The sequence below is a fragment of the Orcinus orca genome, chromosome 7 (genome assembly GCF_937001465.1).
Source record: "Orcinus orca chromosome 7, mOrcOrc1.1, whole genome shotgun sequence".
NCBI classification, from domain to species: domain Eukaryota; kingdom Metazoa; phylum Chordata; class Mammalia; order Artiodactyla; family Delphinidae; genus Orcinus; species Orcinus orca.
This window is the reverse complement of record NC_064565.1, coordinates 51536956-51556678: the sequence shown is the minus strand read 5'-3', so window position 1 is coordinate 51556678 and position 19723 is coordinate 51536956. Positions and strand designations below refer to the sequence as shown.

General features: G+C 36.3%; 1 protein-coding gene across 1 annotated transcript in view; it reads left to right on the top strand.

Moving 5' to 3' along the window:
* KCNH7 (potassium voltage-gated channel subfamily H member 7) overlaps window positions 1–19723 on the top strand; it is a 465137-nt gene that overhangs the window by 303983 nt on the left and 141431 nt on the right. Inside the window, exon 3 of the mRNA XM_049712063.1 lies at window positions 1528–1683. Within this exon, the coding sequence (XP_049568020.1) occupies window positions 1528–1683 (156 nt within the window). The remainder of the gene's footprint in view (window positions 1–1527; window positions 1684–19723) is intronic.

Sequence of the window (19723 nt, the reverse complement as noted above, 5' to 3'; positions counted from 1 at the left end):
CTCTCCCTCCACCCACGCCCGCCTACCCGGCCCCCAAAGGCTGTGGGCGGGGCTGCTTTATAGTGCTCCAACTGTGGGGAAGCGGGGTGGAGTTCTGGTGAGTGGGGTGGAACTAAGGCTCCTCTAGGCTCCAGATTGCAGTGCCAGGGGCGCAGCAACTCTGCGCGCGGCCCACTGAGTTGGGGTTTCGGGCGCAGCCATTTTGCACTAGGAACTCTGGTCTGAAGTGCTGGGTGCAAGGCTGCTGCCCGAGGCACCCTATGAGCAAGTGAAGCTAGACTAAGCACAAAAGAAGAAGTTAGACCTTATCTTATCACCTAGATTCCATCTTATTCTTCCTGGGGACCCAATGGGCTTTGCCAGTGACACTCTCACTTTTGCACATCTCCCTTCGGAGTTTCACGCCAGACAGATCTTGCTCCCACCCTGATCCTGCCTCTACATTGAACCGTCCTTCTCCTCAAGATGCAAAAGGGTCCCAGCTAATTGTTTAGAAAAAAGAAAGAGAGAGAGAGAGAAAGCAATCAAAATACTCTCTATTGCCTAAATGATTAAACTCTTCCTGAAGGTTTTGCATTTTAAAAAATACAATATTTTTTGAACCCAAATAAATCCCTAACCTGTGAGATTTCCATCACCACGACTAAAGAAAATATTCAGAGGGTCAATGTGTGAGGAAACTGCTCTGAGGGAATACTCAGCTTTAGAAGTCAGACCCCAGAAGTCAGTTGATTTAAAAGAAGTCAGCTTCTTGACTGTCTTCTCTAAATCTTGGGACTTGGGTTTTCTGTTCAAGGATCGATGTCAGTGGTTAGTTGTAAACTGTGTCATCCCTTTGTTCATTTCATTTCCAGGAGATTCTAATAAAATATATCTTATTAGCCCTATAATTGTGCTTTTAAAAGAATATCACCTTCCCGGTTAAAAAGATCAAATTAACACAATAATATAGACAAAAGTTTTGTTCTTATTTTCTAACAGAATACAAACCAAACAAAATCATTGTGATTTGGGCATTGTGAATTTTACACAGAAAAGGAAAGAATTATTAGGACATGTTTAAGACAGAGTCAGTCATTTTTTATTTGATGTCTAAGAAATTAAAGAAGAAAAAGGAAATAATTTGAGATTATTTCAGGATGAGAAAAAATGAGTTATCTTAATTATTTATAGAGCTATATTTTATATAGATTCAGAATTAAAATATATAAGAAAAGGCTGACAGTTATTTCTATAAAGTTAAAGAATATGTCTTTTTTTATTATTATTAAAGTGGTGAGTATAAAAACAAATAAGATTTGATTCCATTTTTCCATAATGTAGTACTTGAATTTGCCTGTAAAATCTTTCTGGGAAATTTGTGCATTTTTACATAAATATATGCGCAATAAAATATGAAATAAAAAAATCAAATTTTAATTGAATTTCAGTGGTCATTGAGGGCTTTGTTAGAATTTTAATGTTACTGACATTCCAAAATGAAGGCATATTTTTGACCTTACACTCATTTTTTTTTAATCTCCTTAGGTTCTACTTTCATTTGTAACACTCACATCATTCCAGTGAAAAACCAAGAGGGCGTGGCTATGATGTTCATCATTAATTTTGAATATGTGTCAGATGAAGAAAATTCTGCTTCCCCAGAGAGGCTAAATACAATATTACCAGTCAAAACTGTAAACCGTAAGTAAAAGACAATGTAATGCTCTTGATACTCTGCTACTGTAGTAATTTTAATACATGCTTCATTTTGATTCAGTTCTCAAAATATGTTTGCATTTTATGTAAAATAATTTGTATATAAAAAAGCCATAGCTGACATTACCCATCAGTGCCTAACAGAAGTGTTCAGCTGCTTTCAAAGCCATTTGACTTGGTTATACCAAACTTATTTAGCCAGTCCCCTACTGATGGGCATTTAGGTTGTTTCCAAATTTTGGCTATTGTAATAATGGCAGAATGAATTGTGCATATGTATTTTCATGTGTATATGTACATTCTTCGACAAAATTATCTTCAGAGTAAGGTTCTATAAGTGGTATTCCTGGGTCAAAGGGTAAATGAATATGTAATCTGTTTAGATACTGCCAAACTCCTCTCCTTATGTTTGAACCATTTTACACGAATACCAATGTATTATATAATACAATACAATGTATTGTATATACATTGTATATAATATTGTATATACAATGTATAAAATACAATGTATTATATCTTTCCTCCAAAGCCTTGCTAACAGAGTGAGTCAGTCTGCTCGATTTTTGTCATGATAAGTGAGAAGCAATACCTCAATTAGTTTAGTTTACATTTCTCTTATTATGAGTGAGGTTCACATATTTAAGCACTGTGGACATTTCTTTTTCTGTCAATTGTCCATTACTTGTATACATTTTCAGCTTTTTTGTCTTTTTCTTTTAAATTGTGGAATAAATGGCAAATCGCTTCCCCAGCAAATTGTCTTTTATCTTTTTCCTAATTTTTGTCACACGAAGCCTTTATTTTTTTGTAATGTGGCTAAATTTATCAACCTTTTCTTTTGTCGATTCTGAATTTTTGAGTCATAATTAGAAAAGCTTTCTCCATTCCAAGGTTGTAAATAAATTCATATTTTTTTCTAGACTTATGTTTTAGGATCTCTAATCCATTTTAAGTTTAGCTTGGTTTATAGTGCAAGTTATAAATTTAATTTGTCATTTTATCAGTGGTTTTCCAGTTGTTCTAACATCATTTATTAGAAAGTCTGTCTTTCACCAGTAATTTGAGATATCACTTTTATCACATACTAAACTTTCTTACGTGCTTGAGTATATTCTGGTCTTTCTATTCTGTTCTCTTGATCTGTGTCATTGAGAATCACACTGTTTTCAATATACGGTTAACCTCTTATATGACATACTCTCTTTAATATTAATTTTCAGGGTTTAAGGTTATTTCTTGTTGCATATTCCACATGAACATTAGAAACAACTTGTCTGGATAAAAAAAAAAATTCCCTATGGTATTTTTATTGGATTCAGATTAATTTTATAAATTAATTGGAGGAAAAGTAACATTTTTATGATGTTGAGTCATTCTATACAGGAATATGTATATGTATTTTCATTTTTAAATCTAATTTTTGTGTCTTTCAGGAGTGTTTAAAATTCTTCCTTATTGTTTACTTTGCTACTTGACATTTAACATGTTTTGTTGTTGCTGCTATTATAAATAGGATCTTCTCTTTAATTATTATCTTCTAATAATTTTTAAGGCTACTGATTTTTTCTGAGTGTGTTAATTTTATGGTCTATCTTAGTGAGTTTTCTTAGTTTGCAGTGGCTTATACATTGTTCTGAGGCTTTCAGATGTTCTATAATATCAAATAAAGATTACTTTACATTTTCCTTTCCAATTCTTATACATCTAATAGTTTTCTCTTGTCTAATTGTGCTGGGTATTACCTCCAACATATCATTAAAAAGAAACTGATAGTGAACATCAATTGTTCCTGAATTTTGTGTGAACGCCACCAGTGATTCCCATTAATTCAAATGATGGCATGTGGTTGAGTGGAATGTGTTTTATAATTTTATAGAAGTTTCCATTGACTTGTATTTATTAAGAATGGGTGTTAAAATTTGTAAATTGCATTTTCATCATCTGTGGAAATGAATGTGCTATTCTGTTTCCTTATTTTTATGGTAAATTTTATTAATAGAGTTACTAACATGGAACTATTCTTACATTCCTGAAAGGAACCACGTTTGGACATGATGTATTTCATCTTGTAATACTGAATTCTTTTCATCTAAAATTAATTTAGGATTTTGCATCGATCCTCATCAGGGAAATTGCTCTCCAATTTTTGAATATGTATATGCAATTTCGTTAGGTATTATTATCAATGTTAGAATTACTTAGGAAAATAATTTGGAGTTTCTTCTCTATTTTATGCTCTACATAACCATTTAAAGAGTTTGGGGATGATCTGGACTTTAAAAGTTAAGTACAATTCCCCTGTAAAATCATCTAAACCTGGTACTTATTTGTGGAGTAGCTTTTTAACAATTATTTTCTCCAGAGACTGGACTATTCAGATTATCCAGCTCAACTAGTATCAGTATCTTTGCACTCCTAAGTATGCTTAGTCTCCTACCGTTCAGTTTGTCAAATCATATCATTTCACTCCCAGTTTTTACCAACAAGGCACTCAATGAACTTATTTTATATTTCCTTCTCCTTCCATTTTGTTTGGTTGTGATACTTCTAGCTTCTCAGAGGATGTAATTTACATACTTTTCACTTTTGTTTTGGCCTTAAACTTCTAGTGAAATGTATTCAATGCTCACTACTTGTCTTTTTGTCAAAGTTTCCGCAAACATAACTTCTTGGATAAAGTTCACCTCTTCAGTAAATGTTCATGAGTAAATCAACACTATTTTTCTATAGCCTTCACACTTGGAGGACAGCCTGGGTACATATAAGATATTTGGCCCACACTTTTTGCCCTGTGAACCTGGTAGATAGTGTTCCACTCTTCTTGCATCAAATGTTGCTAATGAGGAATCTGATGCCAATCTACTTGTCTGCCCTTTGTAAGGGATTTTGTTAATTTTCCAAGTCCCAGAAAATTTCAGAAATAAATTAATAATGGTAGATTTTAATACTCCTATTTCAAACCAAGACAGACTTTTAAAGCCCAAAACTATTGCTTGCGTATGTCTGGATTTGACGTTCTAAGTCAATATTCCTGGACACATGGTGGGCCCTTTCAATACGTACATTCAATTCATGTTATAGTTCAGGAAATTTTATTGAATTATAATTTTTAATATTTTATTTCTTTTGGTTTGTCTTCCTCAGGAACGCAAATAATATGGATGTTGCACCTTCTTTGCCTGTCTTTCATATCCATCACTTTCCTCTGGTCCTTTTTTCTCTCTTTATTCTATTTTATTTTCTTAGCTTCTCTCATTTCTAGCCTCTGTTCTTGTGGTTTGCTTGTAATGTGTCTTAATTTTTTAGATGATTTTGTCTTTTTCTTTCCTGAATTTAGTACCTGTATTCTTTCAGTTCTTGCTTTGCATTTTATTTGTCCAGTTTTTATTCTATGTTTTTGAGTTCCTAATTTATAATCTTATTTCATATCTCTAATTACTGGTTTGAATTTTTTAAATTTATTTTGGGATGTTATATATCTATCCTGTTTCATAACCAGATATTTAGCACACTTTCCTCTGCAAAGTATGTTTTTATTCCCATTTCCTGTTTTTCTTTTATGATATTTTTGTATGAATATTAGAGTATTCTTGTTTATAGCTATTCATGAAGGTCTTTCCTGGACCATCACTAGCAAGAAATCTGAGGGGGGGCAAAGGGAATAGGTCTTGTTTGCATGCCTTTAAAAATTTTTCAGTTCCAAGTCTCATTCATATATAGCAAGGAGTTTGTAAATTTGGAGGGTTTGTGGGTAGGGGGGTTACTTGTTCTTTAAAATATATGGTACTGCCTGTTTTTGTTGTTTGCTTGTTTTTGTCTTCTGAATATTCTGTCCCCTCTTATATTAATAAGGGGACCTTATGTTTATCTGCTTCCTTATTTCCCAGCCTCCAAGGGACAGTTCCACCTTTGAATATCCCTCCCCCTCTCCAAGATGTAGTGCTTTTCCAAGGCTGATATCTGGAGTCTTGTGCACTTTTCTAGCCACTTTCTATTGTCTCTCTAGTAAGCAATGCTTTGTCCATTAAGGTCACAGAACTTCTCTCAGTATTTCTCACTCAGTGTTAAACCTCTTCTCCCAAGGTTAAACCCTATTTGATATGTGTTCCATTACTCTAAGGAGACTTCTGAACTCCCGCCCCACCACTTTTTCCACTTAGCTTCTGCCTGACTATTGCCGTGTACTCTTCTTAGCCAATTCTGCTGGTCTTCGGCATTTATTTCCCTGACTACATATAAATTAAAGTTTGTAATGTCTCTTTCTCTAATTACTCTTTAGGCATAGTTTATGGGTATTTTTATTTGCCTCCCTTATTGATCTCTGTGGTTTTTAGGAGGATCTATGAGCAAATGAAAATTTAAGTTACTGTCATTGTCTGTGGGAAGCTGGAAGCCTTGTCACAAAACTGTAGTATTTGCATAAAGAAATTGTTATATTATATGTAAATCAGATAGCAAAATATATGTAAAATATAAAACACAGTCCCAAAAGCCTATGTTGTAAACTGAATTAATACTAAATCAAATGTACTCCAGCTGAAAATTTCTCATAGTCAGTTACTGCCTTAGGTACGTCTAAATGACAGTACAGTATCCTGTTAAGGCAATATTGGGACAAATATATTAGTGTAATACAATTCCAATATTTTGAATATTTTATTCTGAGCAATATCACACTTGGGAAAAACTCTCTATTAAAACCACCAATCTGTCAGTCTCCCAGGTGACATGTTTAGAACAAAATTGAATTACTATAAAAAACTATTGTAATACTAAAGACTTGTTCCTTTAAGTTGATGACTGTTTTTGTTATCTTTATATTTTCTACTAACCAACTTAGTCATTACTGAATGGTTCCTGAGAGTATACCTTAGGTAATGTCAGCCTGTATTTTGGTAGTGAATGTCAATGAGATAATTTTTCTGGGGGAAGCCTAGTTTTGTTTCTTTATTGTCTTCAAAAAGTCTTCATTTTCCTCCCAAAATAGCTGTTTTTCATGGTCCATCAAGTTGGATGGGAGTAAAAAAGGGAGTAGTGTATCAGCCCTATGACAAAAAAGGGGATTTAAAAAAAAAGTATTCATTTCAAACTGAAATACAAATGGAGACTTGAAACTTTGATATCTTGAATGGAAGACTATCTATACAGTAGCCTCCCAGATATCATACATAATCTATGCAACTTTATACTAGGATTAAAATGGCATCTCTTGTGCAAGTCATATAGCAAATTCAGTAGTTTGTTTCTTATTATGTGAACATGAATGGTTTCCCTACACTGCAGCTGTCACTCATATAGGGAATCATTGGAGAGAGTACAAATATGCAGATAAAATTGTTTCCAGAGCATTACAAAGACCTATTATTTACAACCATTATATTGGTTTCGATTATACCTCCTGTCATTATATGCTTTAAATTTCTCTTGGTGTCAGTTTTTGAGGAGTTGATTGTTAAATCAAGCAGAAAAGTTAAAGAGAGACAAATTATATTTGGTAGCTTCTGATACTATCCAATTTCTACTTTGTATCATTTCTGATCTTTGGAAAACTCCTTTTTTTTTCTTAAAGTATAATTTTATTACCTGTGTGAAATAACATGTTGGCTATTTCAAACATTGTTGCTCCATCGGTAGCCTCTAAAACAAATAACTCAATAAGGAAATAAAAGCAAATCAAATTTTGATATACCCTTTTTTGCAGAAACATCTCAACTTTCAAAAAGCTTAATTTCTTATCTAAATAAGGAGTGTGTAAGTGTGTGTGTGTGTCTGCGGGGGTAGGCATGCCCTTGTGTTGGAATTTAAGTGAAAGTAATGGGGAGAGGCTACTGTTTGTTTGAGATGATGTGGGTTTCTATATATTCAACTGCCTCTCCTGAAATGTAAACAAAATAAGGGAAAAAATGTGAAGGAGCTATAAGAAACTTAGACGAAAAAGAAATGAAGTATTAAATTGAGAATATTAAGTAATAGAAAAGGAGCTAAGTACACAATAGAAAAGATGCGTCATGAAAAGGCACTATGATCAATTGGCTGAGTAAATTCTGGAAACCTAGAGACTTGTATTGAATAAAAAGGTGGATCAATTCTCAGTACAAATATCTAGTTTCTGGGTCAGGCACACAGCACAGCAAAAGTGAGCAACTTTCTCTGGGATGAACTCATTTTTCACAAACTTAATCTCTGTTGAAGATACAGGACCAGCCACAAATAGATGTCTTAAGTCCCCTGGAATGAAGCAAGTACAGGAGAGAGTATTATTCTGATAGGTCTATCAAATTGATATATACTGCACAATGGAGTTGATTAATTACTACATAATAAATATAAATACCAAATAAAAGATATAATTAAACAGTTTCTCACTGATGGTTTAAACTCTGCAATCTGAAAAGTGGAAATGATACTGAGTAGAAGAGAAAATTCTACTTTTACTACCAACTAAAAGGGGGCCACATCTAAAGGAACTAAGAGCAATGGGAAGATGTGTTCTCTTTTTTTCTGCTCTAATATCTGTTTTCTATGAAATATTTGCACAACATGAAAGATAACCAAATTATGTGTCCTTGCTTACACTATTAATTTCAAAGTTAATTGTCAAGTGTGAGGCTTTTGTTTTCATTATTTTAAATAAAATATTTTAAAGTTTTATTTTACATTACTTACAAGTATATTTAAGTCTTATATTTCTTCTGTTTTATAGCAGAAATCTAGGATCTCCAGTCTGGTTCACACAGACACACATACACATTTTCATTTGTTAAAAATTTCTTTAAGGGGATTGGGGGGAACCTGAATTAAACAAAAAATTCCTGATTTAACAATATACAACCAACAGAAAATTAATGCATTCTATGTTCTTATCCTGTCTGAAAACCAAAGAGCCAGTTGAGCCACTATAAATGTTGACCTTAAGCTCATATCCCCAAATAAATTTTAACTAATAACATTCACTCCTCTTATCATTTTAAAATAGTTTTTTGTTTAAGTCTACTTAATTTACTGTTTCCATCACGGTCAAAAAAATCCATGAAATTTTCTCATTTTACTAAACTTGAAACATATCCCAACAAGAAAGCAGGCCCAAGTTAAGTCTTTTTAGTCACAGAAAAATACTGAATTTTATCATTTATTAATTTATAAATGATTACACTACAAGTCAAAATTATGCATGAGATCCTAATTTTTTAGGTACTTTTCATCTCTTTCCCTTAGCAACTATTTCAGAACTTCACCAGGCTCTTCATGACTCTCATGTCAAATCCACCTCCTATGTCAAACAAATCACCTCCCCTTCCACACCTCAGAGCAAGGGGAGGGCTTGGGCAAGAAGTCCCTTAATCAGCCCACCCTCAACAAATATATCTCAACCCCTGGAGGCAAATCTTAACTGGGGTCCACATCTCCACTTGAAACCCATTCCCTCTGCCATTCCTTCCAAATCTGTCCTTACCAATGCCCCTCTGTCAGCTATGTTTTCTACCGGTGCTTTCCCTTTTGCTCATGCTGCTGAGAATAGCCTATACTTCAATAGATACATTCTGTTTACATCAAATAATATTCTCAAAGTTTCAATTAGTTAAATGTGTTGCCAACATTTAAAAATTGGAAGATTACACCTAAAATTACGATGTCTGGGGAATTCCCTGGCCATCCAGTGGTTAGGACTCTGGACTTTCACTGCCGTGAGCCCGGGTTCAGTCCCGGGTTGGGAAACTAAGATCCTGCAGTCGCACGGCACAGCCAAAACAACATATCTAGCTTATTTTGGAAAAAGATGAGTATGTGGCCACACATTTGCGATAAGCTGGAAGAGAATACTGACCGCACCTTTAGACGGTATGTACTCCCCAGTTTGCCACAGTCCTCAACTCTCCTTGTTGCTGTTCATACTTGGCTTTCTTTACTTTTGTCCCCTGACTCTTCTTACAGGCATTTGGATTTTCCTCACCTACTCATCGTCTCCCTTATTTCCTTTCTTCCTCTGCCCACTGTAATGAGCTTTCTACGTTGTGCTCTCAATGTTATCCTCTAGGTTGAAGGTACTGTGCTAAATTCGATTCCCTTCTCTTGGTTCTTTTATGTTTCATGACACCACGCTCCTTTGCTTCTTTTGATCTCTGTGACAGCTATTTTAGTACCATTTTCTTGTTCCTCTTAAACAAGAAACTCTTAAACACTGTTTATCCCCCAGAAGCTGCTGTTAGTATTCTTCTCTTCTTAGTCATCTTCTCTGTACACCCTGCTTGGGCAAACTTATCTGTGACCTACAGGATAAAGGCTCCCTTTCAAATCAGTATCTCCAGACCACACCTGTCTCTAGACTTTTCCAATTACTTATAACTTCATATATCCAACTGCCCACTGGACATCTTTTTCTGGAAGATTTTAGCACTTCTGGAAATTTAGCATTTTCAAGCTAAGACTTGCCTTTCCGTCCCAATTACCATCTTCTCTATTCCGTCAAAAACTCTTGCTCTTCATACGTTGTGAATGGTGTCATCATCCCAGCCACCCAAGCCAGAAACCTGGGCATCATGCTAAACTTCTCTTTCTCTCTAATCCTCTCTTTTCCCAACTGAAGAGTGATCAAATTCTCTTAAGCACACCTCCTGAATATCTCTCTCATACAGCCCACTGTAATTACCTACTCAGGCCCTCAACACATCTGCTGCGGTGATCTCAAAATTGGTATCTCTGCTTTCAGCTTCTTTTCCTCAGGATCACATGTCCCACTACTGTGCATCAGATCATAATACTCCACTGTTTATATTCTTTATAATGGTTCTCTATTGCCTAAGATTAGAAAACTCCGAAACCCTGTGCATTAAGCAAAAGACACACGTTGTGGCCTCAGATACCTCTGTAGCGTCATCTCCCATCACAGCGCCCCCCAAGCCATCGCCGTCATACCCCATATTTCAGTGGTGGTTTTTTGAAACCACATACATTTTATACCACCTTGTTTTTATAGCATAGTGCCCTCTCTACTAGACTGCCTTCCTTTCTCTAGCATACCTTCTCCAAAGGACCCTTTACCTGTGGGGAGTTCCTAATTCACCCAGATAGATTTTCCTGTTCTTAACTGTGACATGATGATACCTCATACGTGTCTCTACTACCACACTGGCACATCCGTTTGCCTAGTAGACAAGAAACATAAATGACTAAATAAGGCCAGGAATAAAAATAGAGAGCAAGAGAGGTGAGAGCTGTGGAAAACTAAGGAAGCCTACCTTGTTTAAAGTAGCCAGGAACACTTAAGCTCCAGTTCATAGGAGGGCTGTTGTGTTTTCTTCCGTATCCCCAATATCTGGCAAATAGTGAGTACCCAATACATACTTGTAGAATGTATAAATTTATGAATGTTATTGTTATATTGAGTAATTAAGGGTTTTTTCCCTACTGAATGCATATTAGTCAGTGATTCTCCAAGAGTAAGACCGTCAGCATCATCTTGTAGCATGTTTGAAGTGCAAGTCCTTGGGCCTTACACCAGAACAACTGATTCAGAAACACAGGAATTCAGGGCTTCCCTGGTGGTGCAGTGGTTGAGAGTCCGCCTGCCGATGCAGGGGACACGGGTTCGTGCCCCGGTCCGGGAAGATCCCACATGCCGCGGAGCGGCTGGGCCCATGAGCCATGGCCGCTGAGCCTGCGCGTCCGGAGCCTGTGCTCCACAACGGGAGAGGCCACAACAGTGAGAGCCTCGCGTACCACAAAAAAGAAAACCACAGAAATTCAGCAACCTGTGTTTTGACAAGCCCTTCAGGTTATTCTGATCCACATTGAAGTTTGAGAACTACTAGTCTAAGTTACTTAATGGTTAGATAAAACCATAAAGATAAATTTTAAGTGAAGCTAAAAGTAAAAATATAGTAAAATCAAGTTAAATTTCTATAGCATCTTATTCTTACAGTTATTTTCAAAAGTGTACTTTTTCATTTCATTTCATTAAGGTATTATAAAGGAGATTCCATTATCTTTGAAATGATTAAAATTATACTCTCCAAATCAAAAGAGAATTTTTATCTTTATGCTTACTAAAATAAAAGTTTGAATTACTCTAAAAGCTTCAACTGAAGCAAAGTCTATACACAAAAATACAGTTGGTCATTTAGGCAACTATCTAGCTAATTTAAGCCATTAAAAATGCATTCATATGCTTTGGACTCAATATTTTGAATAATTGACACGTAAAAAATATATTTGCCTGTATAGCTACCTTACTCCTTCAAATTTGTATTTCAGTGTTCAGACCTCAAGCTAAGGAACAAAGAAATTTTCTGTGTAGCTGGTTTATAAAAGGGCATTCACAATGTTTTTGCTATTCTCCATTGGAGCTGAAAGTCATTCTTTAAAGATGAAGAGCTACGGTAGTAATACAGAGTTTCCCACTCAGCAAGCATTACTATAGAAACAATCTATTATTCAGATGAATTTAATTAACGGTTTTACAACATAACTAATGTTTACTATTATCATGTGTTTGGAAGTTTCCTCTTTTTAAAGATTAAATTTGCTGTAGAAAAAGGAACCATGACATGGTTGCTAAAAGAAATCTGAGAAAAGTTCAGTCATAAGTTGCAATCAACTTTATACCATGTTTCCTCCCTAGGATGTGAGCAAAATACGTATTTCTAAGATCAAGAAAATTACTCACAGTTGAAAAAATATGCTTTATCCTTTCGTTAGCAATGAGTGTTAATGATGGCCTAAATCAGCATGTCCACATCAGAGACCCGGTGTGCATACCATTTGGAAGAATTTGTTACCTAGCAACACCCAAATCAGGGACAGTCCCTATTCATACAGCATGTGGGTAACTGGCTTCTGTACCATTTGTGTTTGGAACACTCCATCAAAAGAGTCCCTGTCAACGTAATGACTACATGGCCATCTTGGGTCAATCTAGGTAAAAGATGTTACTACTTTCACACAACATGAGTGGACTCTTTAACTTGGCATTTGGAAAAGAAAGAATTCTATAAAACAGAAGCAAAATAGCAGTATGGTAAATCATACATTGATTTATTAAGCTGTTATCACGTAGAAATGGAAACTAATTAGGTATATATAATACTGATGTGTTTGCTTTAATTTCCAGTGCCTCCTCGTGGACAGATTTTAACCTTGGGTGGCAAAAGCAGTCTACCAGCCTGTCCTATTTTCTGCCCTATCTCCCTTATTCTAAACCTGTGTTTTCTGCTTCTTTGCTCTCACGATGACCCAGCTAGGTTGGAAGCAGTGTCTCTCAGATATCAGCAACATTTGTGAACTTGTTCCAGAAGATCTCTGCTGCTGCTACAGCTCCTATGATTACTCTCACTCCTGCTACAGCAGTAACTTCTCCTGATCTCCACACATGTGTCCTGCACTACTGGATCAGGACTCACATTGCTTCAAGATTCCTGTTTGGTCTTATACTTACTGCTTTATTGTAAGATGTTGCTTTTTCTTTGGTATCTCTCGCCCTAGGAAATGTCCAAGGAGTCTTAGTCTTTCAAGGCCTTACTGACCACATCTGCTCCTTTAAAAGGTCCCAAATTTAGCTGCAGGTTTACCAGGTCGTTGAACTCCCTGGTGACCTTTTGTTGTCACTAACACCAGGACTGCACTGTCTGCACTGCCCCATGTGTCACCCACTAATCAGGTTAGCCAGGTCAGTACTGAGTTCACACTGAATTATATTTTTCCCCAGTCTAACAGCTAAGTACTGCCTTCTTTGACAATATTACGGGTTGCTCTAGCAGCCCATGGGCATCATCATATACTCCTAACACATCAGTAAGAAAGACATCTCCTTGCTGGGTGCCTCTGTGGAAATTTCTTCCTAAAGAGAAAAGTCAGATATGTCAATTATCTTCCCTGTTTCTCCAATGAAATTTGATCTGCTGCTCTCTCTGACTCAGAGATTAAAGTTTTATTTCTCTGCACATCCAGAGCTATTTGGTTGGAGAAAAGTCCCACAGTGATTTTAAGGCTTCCAATTTAAATGTCAGACTTGTGAATACCCTGATTATAGAAAGGTACATTGATGTTAATTCATGAATTCTTATTTTGCCTGATACTAGCTGATAGTAGACTTATTCAGATCATAATTTTTTTTCAGACCCCAAACTGGCTATCCTTCCCCATCTATACCATAGGCACTGTGCCTCAGACACCTTCCTCGGGGTGGGGGACAGCTGCTGGAAATTGGCCACTTCAGGACACAGCTCCACCCCTCATTGGAAGCTGTAGTCAAAGGCGAGGAACTGCCTTACCCAAGGTCATGGCCCTTCCCATGGGGTAGCTGTAGCCAGTGACTGGCTGCAACAGGGAGATAAAAACCAGATACACTAACTTCATTTTGGCATAACTCTGAAGGGCTACCCCAGCTCCACAGCTCCCAGGAGAACTGACTGAAGCTTTAGCTACATTTTCATATCAGTTTTACTTGATCTTATCAATCCTTCCTTCCTCTTTTCCTTATAGGCATATCTCCTGAAAACACTTCCCCAAAACACTTTTGCACAGTCTGTTTTCAGGGATCCAATCAAGATACCTCCCAGCACCCCTAATCCTTTGTGAGGGGAAATATCTCTGCTCGTAGCCTTCACAACTTCCCCCCACCCAAATACACGCACATATGTCCTCTCCTTACCCCACTCTATTCTCTGATTTGAATGACTGCTGGAACTAAAATTTTTCTCTGCTTTTCAGTTTATAATTCAGCTAAGCAGAACCAAGCAAGAGTAAGATGCTTCTAATTTATCTTTAACTGGATTTTAGTAGTAAAATTATTAAGTAGTCAAAGTTCTAAGAGTTTGTAGAAATGATGAGAAATTAAACCAAGGGAATGATTGGGAATTTGTAATTGTGAGGAAATTAAGTGATTGGGAATATATGGAGAACTTTTCAGATATAGTTGGTTTTCTGCAAAAAATATTACTGTTTCTACTATCCCTAGGTATATTCTTAAGTTAGAAAATTGTTTCATGTCAAGATTAGCATAATAGTTTTCTTCCAAACTCTAGGACATAAGAATCAGCTCCCAGAGGAGAGAAAGAGAGAGGGAGAGAGACAGAGACAGAGAAAGACAGAGAAATAATTCAGATTGATGAGGTTTTCTTAATTTAGAAAAGCTGGTAAAACCATTTTCTAAAGTCCCATTCCCACAGGACATAAGGGTAGAAATGTAGTTGTGATCATTATAATTTTTTGTGAACTGTGATTAGTATAAATATACATGCAAAGAAACTCAAAACTGGAAGGAATATTAAGAGTCAACTAATCCTAGGGAATCCTAGGGGAGGTTAATGGAGGGGTTTTTGGTTGGAGGAGAAGGATTTTGTAATTCGACCTCTGAGATCATAAAAAAAAGTGTGTATGCATTTATCTGCATTATTTAGAGGAGAGAGTTAGGATTCTCATTAGATTCTCTTGTGGATATTTAAGGACCAAGAAAGCACCAAGTTTGGGGTAAAACTGAAATTAAATCAAGGAAATTGCTGTTTTATTTTGATTTTACCTTGATTTCCTATTTGACCTTGGGCCAAGTATTTAACATTTATTCATATATAGATTGAAGTCATAATTACAGGCTTTCTAAAGAGAAAGACACTGGGAATATCTTTGTGCCTTCTTGGTTGAGATGTAAAAAGCTCTTAGTTAAATGTAACACAGCGTGTATGAAGATGCAGCTTCCAAATTTATTTTCAGCAGCTTCACAGAAGTGACATGTCCTGAGAAAGACATTGTAGTGGTAGTTAATTATAAGTTCATTATAAGTTTCACTTCTCTCAAGTGAAAAATGGTGCATTTAAACAAAACTATGCTTTTATGTAAGTAGTTTATCAACACTTATAATTATTTTGGGGAATGTGTTAAAAAATGTGCAAAGCACCCCTGATTCTGTTGTTATTATTTCAGATTTATTGAACATTTTAGTAGCTAATAGGCTAAGTAGACTCTCTTTTAGTTATTCAAGTTAGAAAGCAAATATACTAAAATATGGAGACAACTTACAAGAGTGTTTTTTTTATGTTAAGAATCATAACAGGATTATACTCATCTAAGTTTTATACTTCATGCCTGAAAGTGCTAACGTTGAGCAAAATTCTCAATGTGTATTCTTTCCGGATGAACTGCGGTTCGACAACTAAATCTGTAATGCAATATAACATGGTCGTATTAACCTAGTGATGCAGAAAAGACCATCTGTACCACCTTGGATATGACTAAACTGTAGGAGCAAACTAAATGCCTTGTGCAGTCATTAATTTAAGAAAGGCAGTGAATTATTTTTAAAGGAGGAGGGTAATAACTGATGAAAAATGAATAAGAGTAGGCATTGACCTCAGTGAATTGTAATAAGCTTGCAGAATTATTTGTAAACTGCTTTATAACTCAGTTCCTAGTGCATTAAAAACTAATCAAATGACTTTGATGCGGTTCACTGATTTTTAACTTGGCAATTTACTTGAGCATATAAAAGTTGTTAGTAGAATTATGTAAGAATGCTTGCAAAATAGATACTGTGATGCACCATTATTTAATTGTATATGCATACAGTGGTTACTCTCATCTACTAATTAATCCAGAGTTTAATGCTGAACGTACTTGGAGTTTGTGCACTGTGTCATGTCTTTTATCAGAACAATAAATTCTATTTCAATTATATTTACCACTGTTAACTACTAGCACACAAATGAAAGCTTAGAGTAAGAACTTAGCCTGCTTAATTCTAAAATTTTCTGTAATAGGTATTTTACATAAAATTCACTAGATGTTGAGGAGTTTGAAAACACTTTTGTGTATGCTCTAGAATCAGAATGGTAACAATTAATAACCTCGGAAAAAAGGTGAAAATTAACTGTGTTGTATCAAGTATATAGGGCATGGTATAAAGTTTACCATTTCCACCAGCTACTGGGTTCTACTCAATTAATCATTTTTGGTAAATATGAGTAAACACAATCCCAGGAGACTAAGATTCTCTGGTTAAGTTGGTCAGAGCAATTAAATATTAGTTTTTCCACAGTCAAAATTGAAGGATATTATCAGTTTAGAATCTGCTAGTGGAAATTCATTTACAGTGCTCAGACATTCTGTTAGAACTGGGATTTGGTGAGCAAAATAGGGGCTCTTCCTACAGTCCACTAGGGGAGAGAAATGTTAATCAGAAAGTCAACAAGTGTATAACTATGAGCTGTTATGAAAATTATGAAGGGAATGCTAATCTAGTTCAGAGGGAAGGAAAAGCTTCCCATGGGAAATGACTTTGGAGCTAAAACCTAAAGGATGTTCTTATAGAGTATGTATAACTGAATCACTCTGCTGTACACCTGAAACTAACACAACGTTATTAATCTACTATACTCCAATATAAAGTAAAAATTTTTTAAAAAAGAAATGCAACAGATTTCCGTAAAACAAAACAAAACAAAAAAACCCTAAAGGATGTACTAAGTAGGAAGAGTAAAAATTATCAAACACAAGGAAGCCCTGAATCTGTAAGAAGCACAGGCCTCTGGAGGAATTAAAAAGTTCATATGGGGGCGTCCCTGGTGGCGCTGTGGTTGAGAGTCCGCCTGCCGATGCAGGGGATACGGGTTCGTGCCCCAGTCAGGGAAGATCCCACATGCCGTGGAGCGGCTGGGCCCGTGAGCCATGGCCGCTGAGCCTGCGCGTCTGGAGCCTGTGCTCTGCAATGGGAGAGGCCACAACAGTGAGAGGCCCGCGTACCGCAAAAAAAAGTTCATATGGCTGGATTCTAGAGAGCCACGAGGAAAAATTAAGCTGCAGATAGTGGGGCTAGTGATATCTTCATGCCCAAAGCAGGAAGTTACTGGGAGTAATAAAAGGTTAAATAATAGCTAACGTGATCAGAAGTTAGTATTTTTTAAAGGACAGACAATATGATTCAAATGTGGAAAATGATTAGCATCTTATCGCAAGAAATCAGGTGAACTGTGATTTCTTATCTCCAGAAAGTGAGAGCAGTGGAGATAAGAGAAGTGAAAACACTAAAAAGATATTCAGGAGGTGAAATGAACACAATTAGTGGGTTAATTGGATTCAGGGGATGAAGGTGAGAGAGAAGAGTAACTACTAGAATAGCCAGCAAGTCTCAGGCTTATACAACTAGAGGGACTGTGATGCCATTCACTGAAAAAAAGGGCTGGGCTTTGAGGGGTAGATTATGAGATCGGATTTGCTACAGGATTTTGAGGTGTCTTTAAGACTTCTAAGAGAAGATGTTGATGAAGCCACCAAAATGTTCATTGCAGCTCTATTTACAATAGCCTGGAGATGGAAACAACCTAAGTGTCCATCATCGGATTAATGGATAAAGAATATGTGGCACATATATACAATGGAATATTACTCAGCCATAAAAAGAAACGAAATTGAGCTATTTGTAATGAGGTGGATAGACCTAGAGTCTGTCATACAGAGTGAAGTAAGTCAGAAAGAAAAAGACAAATACCGTATGCTAACACATATATATGGAATTTAAGAAAAAAAAATATCATGAAGAACCTAGGGGTAAGACAGGAATAAAGACACAGACCTACTAGAGAATGGACTTGAGGATATGGGGAGGGGGGAGGGTAAGCTGTGACAAAGCGAGAGAGAGGCATGGACATATATACACTGGCAAACGTAAGGTAGATGGCTGGTGGGAGGCAGCCACATAGCACGGGGAGGTCAGCTCCGTGCTTTGTGACGGCCTGGAGGGGTGGGATGGGGAGGGTGGGAAGGAGGGAGGTGCAGGAAGGAGGAGATGTGGGAACATGTGTATATATGTGGCTGATTCATTTTGTTGTGGGGCAGGGGCTAACACGCCATTGTGGGGCAATTATACTCCAATGAAGATGTTAAAAAAATAAATAAACTCTTGTTGTCTTAAATAAAAGAATAATGTTTGGCATTTAAAAAAATGCAGGTTTGGAGCTAAGAGAATAAGTCTAGGCTTGAGTTATAGATTTATGAGTCTTTGGGCTAAAGATGGAATTGAAAATATGTGTGTAGATAAGACCATCTGCTGGAAGAGTATACTCAAATATAATGCAGAAAATTTCATAAGTTTTGAGAGTGTTCTTCCATGTTTTAAAACAATCCTCAATGCATTGAGAAAAAGTTCATAGTAAATATATTAAAGATAATGGTGCCTATGACATTTAAAGAATATAAGGAGGTAGATAATATTGTAGCCCAGATACACCAGCTGACTGACTCGAAGGGCAACATGTGATTGTAAAGCCATGGGGCGATGTGGACCTAGGCTACTGTAGAACAGAAACAAAAATTAGAATTGGCATTTTCTTGTAGACAATACTTAGAAAAGCTTTGAATTATGCAGTAGTTTTTGAATGCTTTCTCTTATCTTTTCATTTCTTCTAGGGGTAGAAGTTTTACCTTTTTTTTTTTTTAATTTATAAAAGAATGCATGCTCAATGAAACAAACAATAAAGATATATAAAGAGGAATGCATACATTATACTGAGCCAGTCGACATTAAAACTGTGGAATATGTTCTTCCACATCTTTCTCTACTGCCATGCAACTTATATGGGCAAATATAAGGTTTTATTATTTTTAATGAAATAATATCACTATAAGCACATTAAGCTGAAACTTGCCTTTTCACATAAAACTGTATTTGAATAACCTAATCAAAACATATTATTGTTTTTTAAAGAACATCATAAGATTCCAAAGTATAAAAATGCCACATTTATTCAACTATTCTCCTTCTAGTGGATATTAAGATTGTATCTAGGGCTTCCCTGGTGGCGCAGTGGTTGAGAGTCCACCTGCCGATGCAGGGGATACGAGTTCGTGCCCCGGTCCGGGAAGATCCCACATGCCGCGGAGCAACTAAGTCCGTGAGCCATGGCCGCTGAGCCTGCGCGTCTGGAGCCTGTGCTCCGCAACGGGGGAGGCCACAACAGTGAGAGGCCCGCATACCGCAAAAAAAAAAAGATTGTATCTAGTTTTTGTGCCTTTGTACAGTAATATCCTATAGATGAGA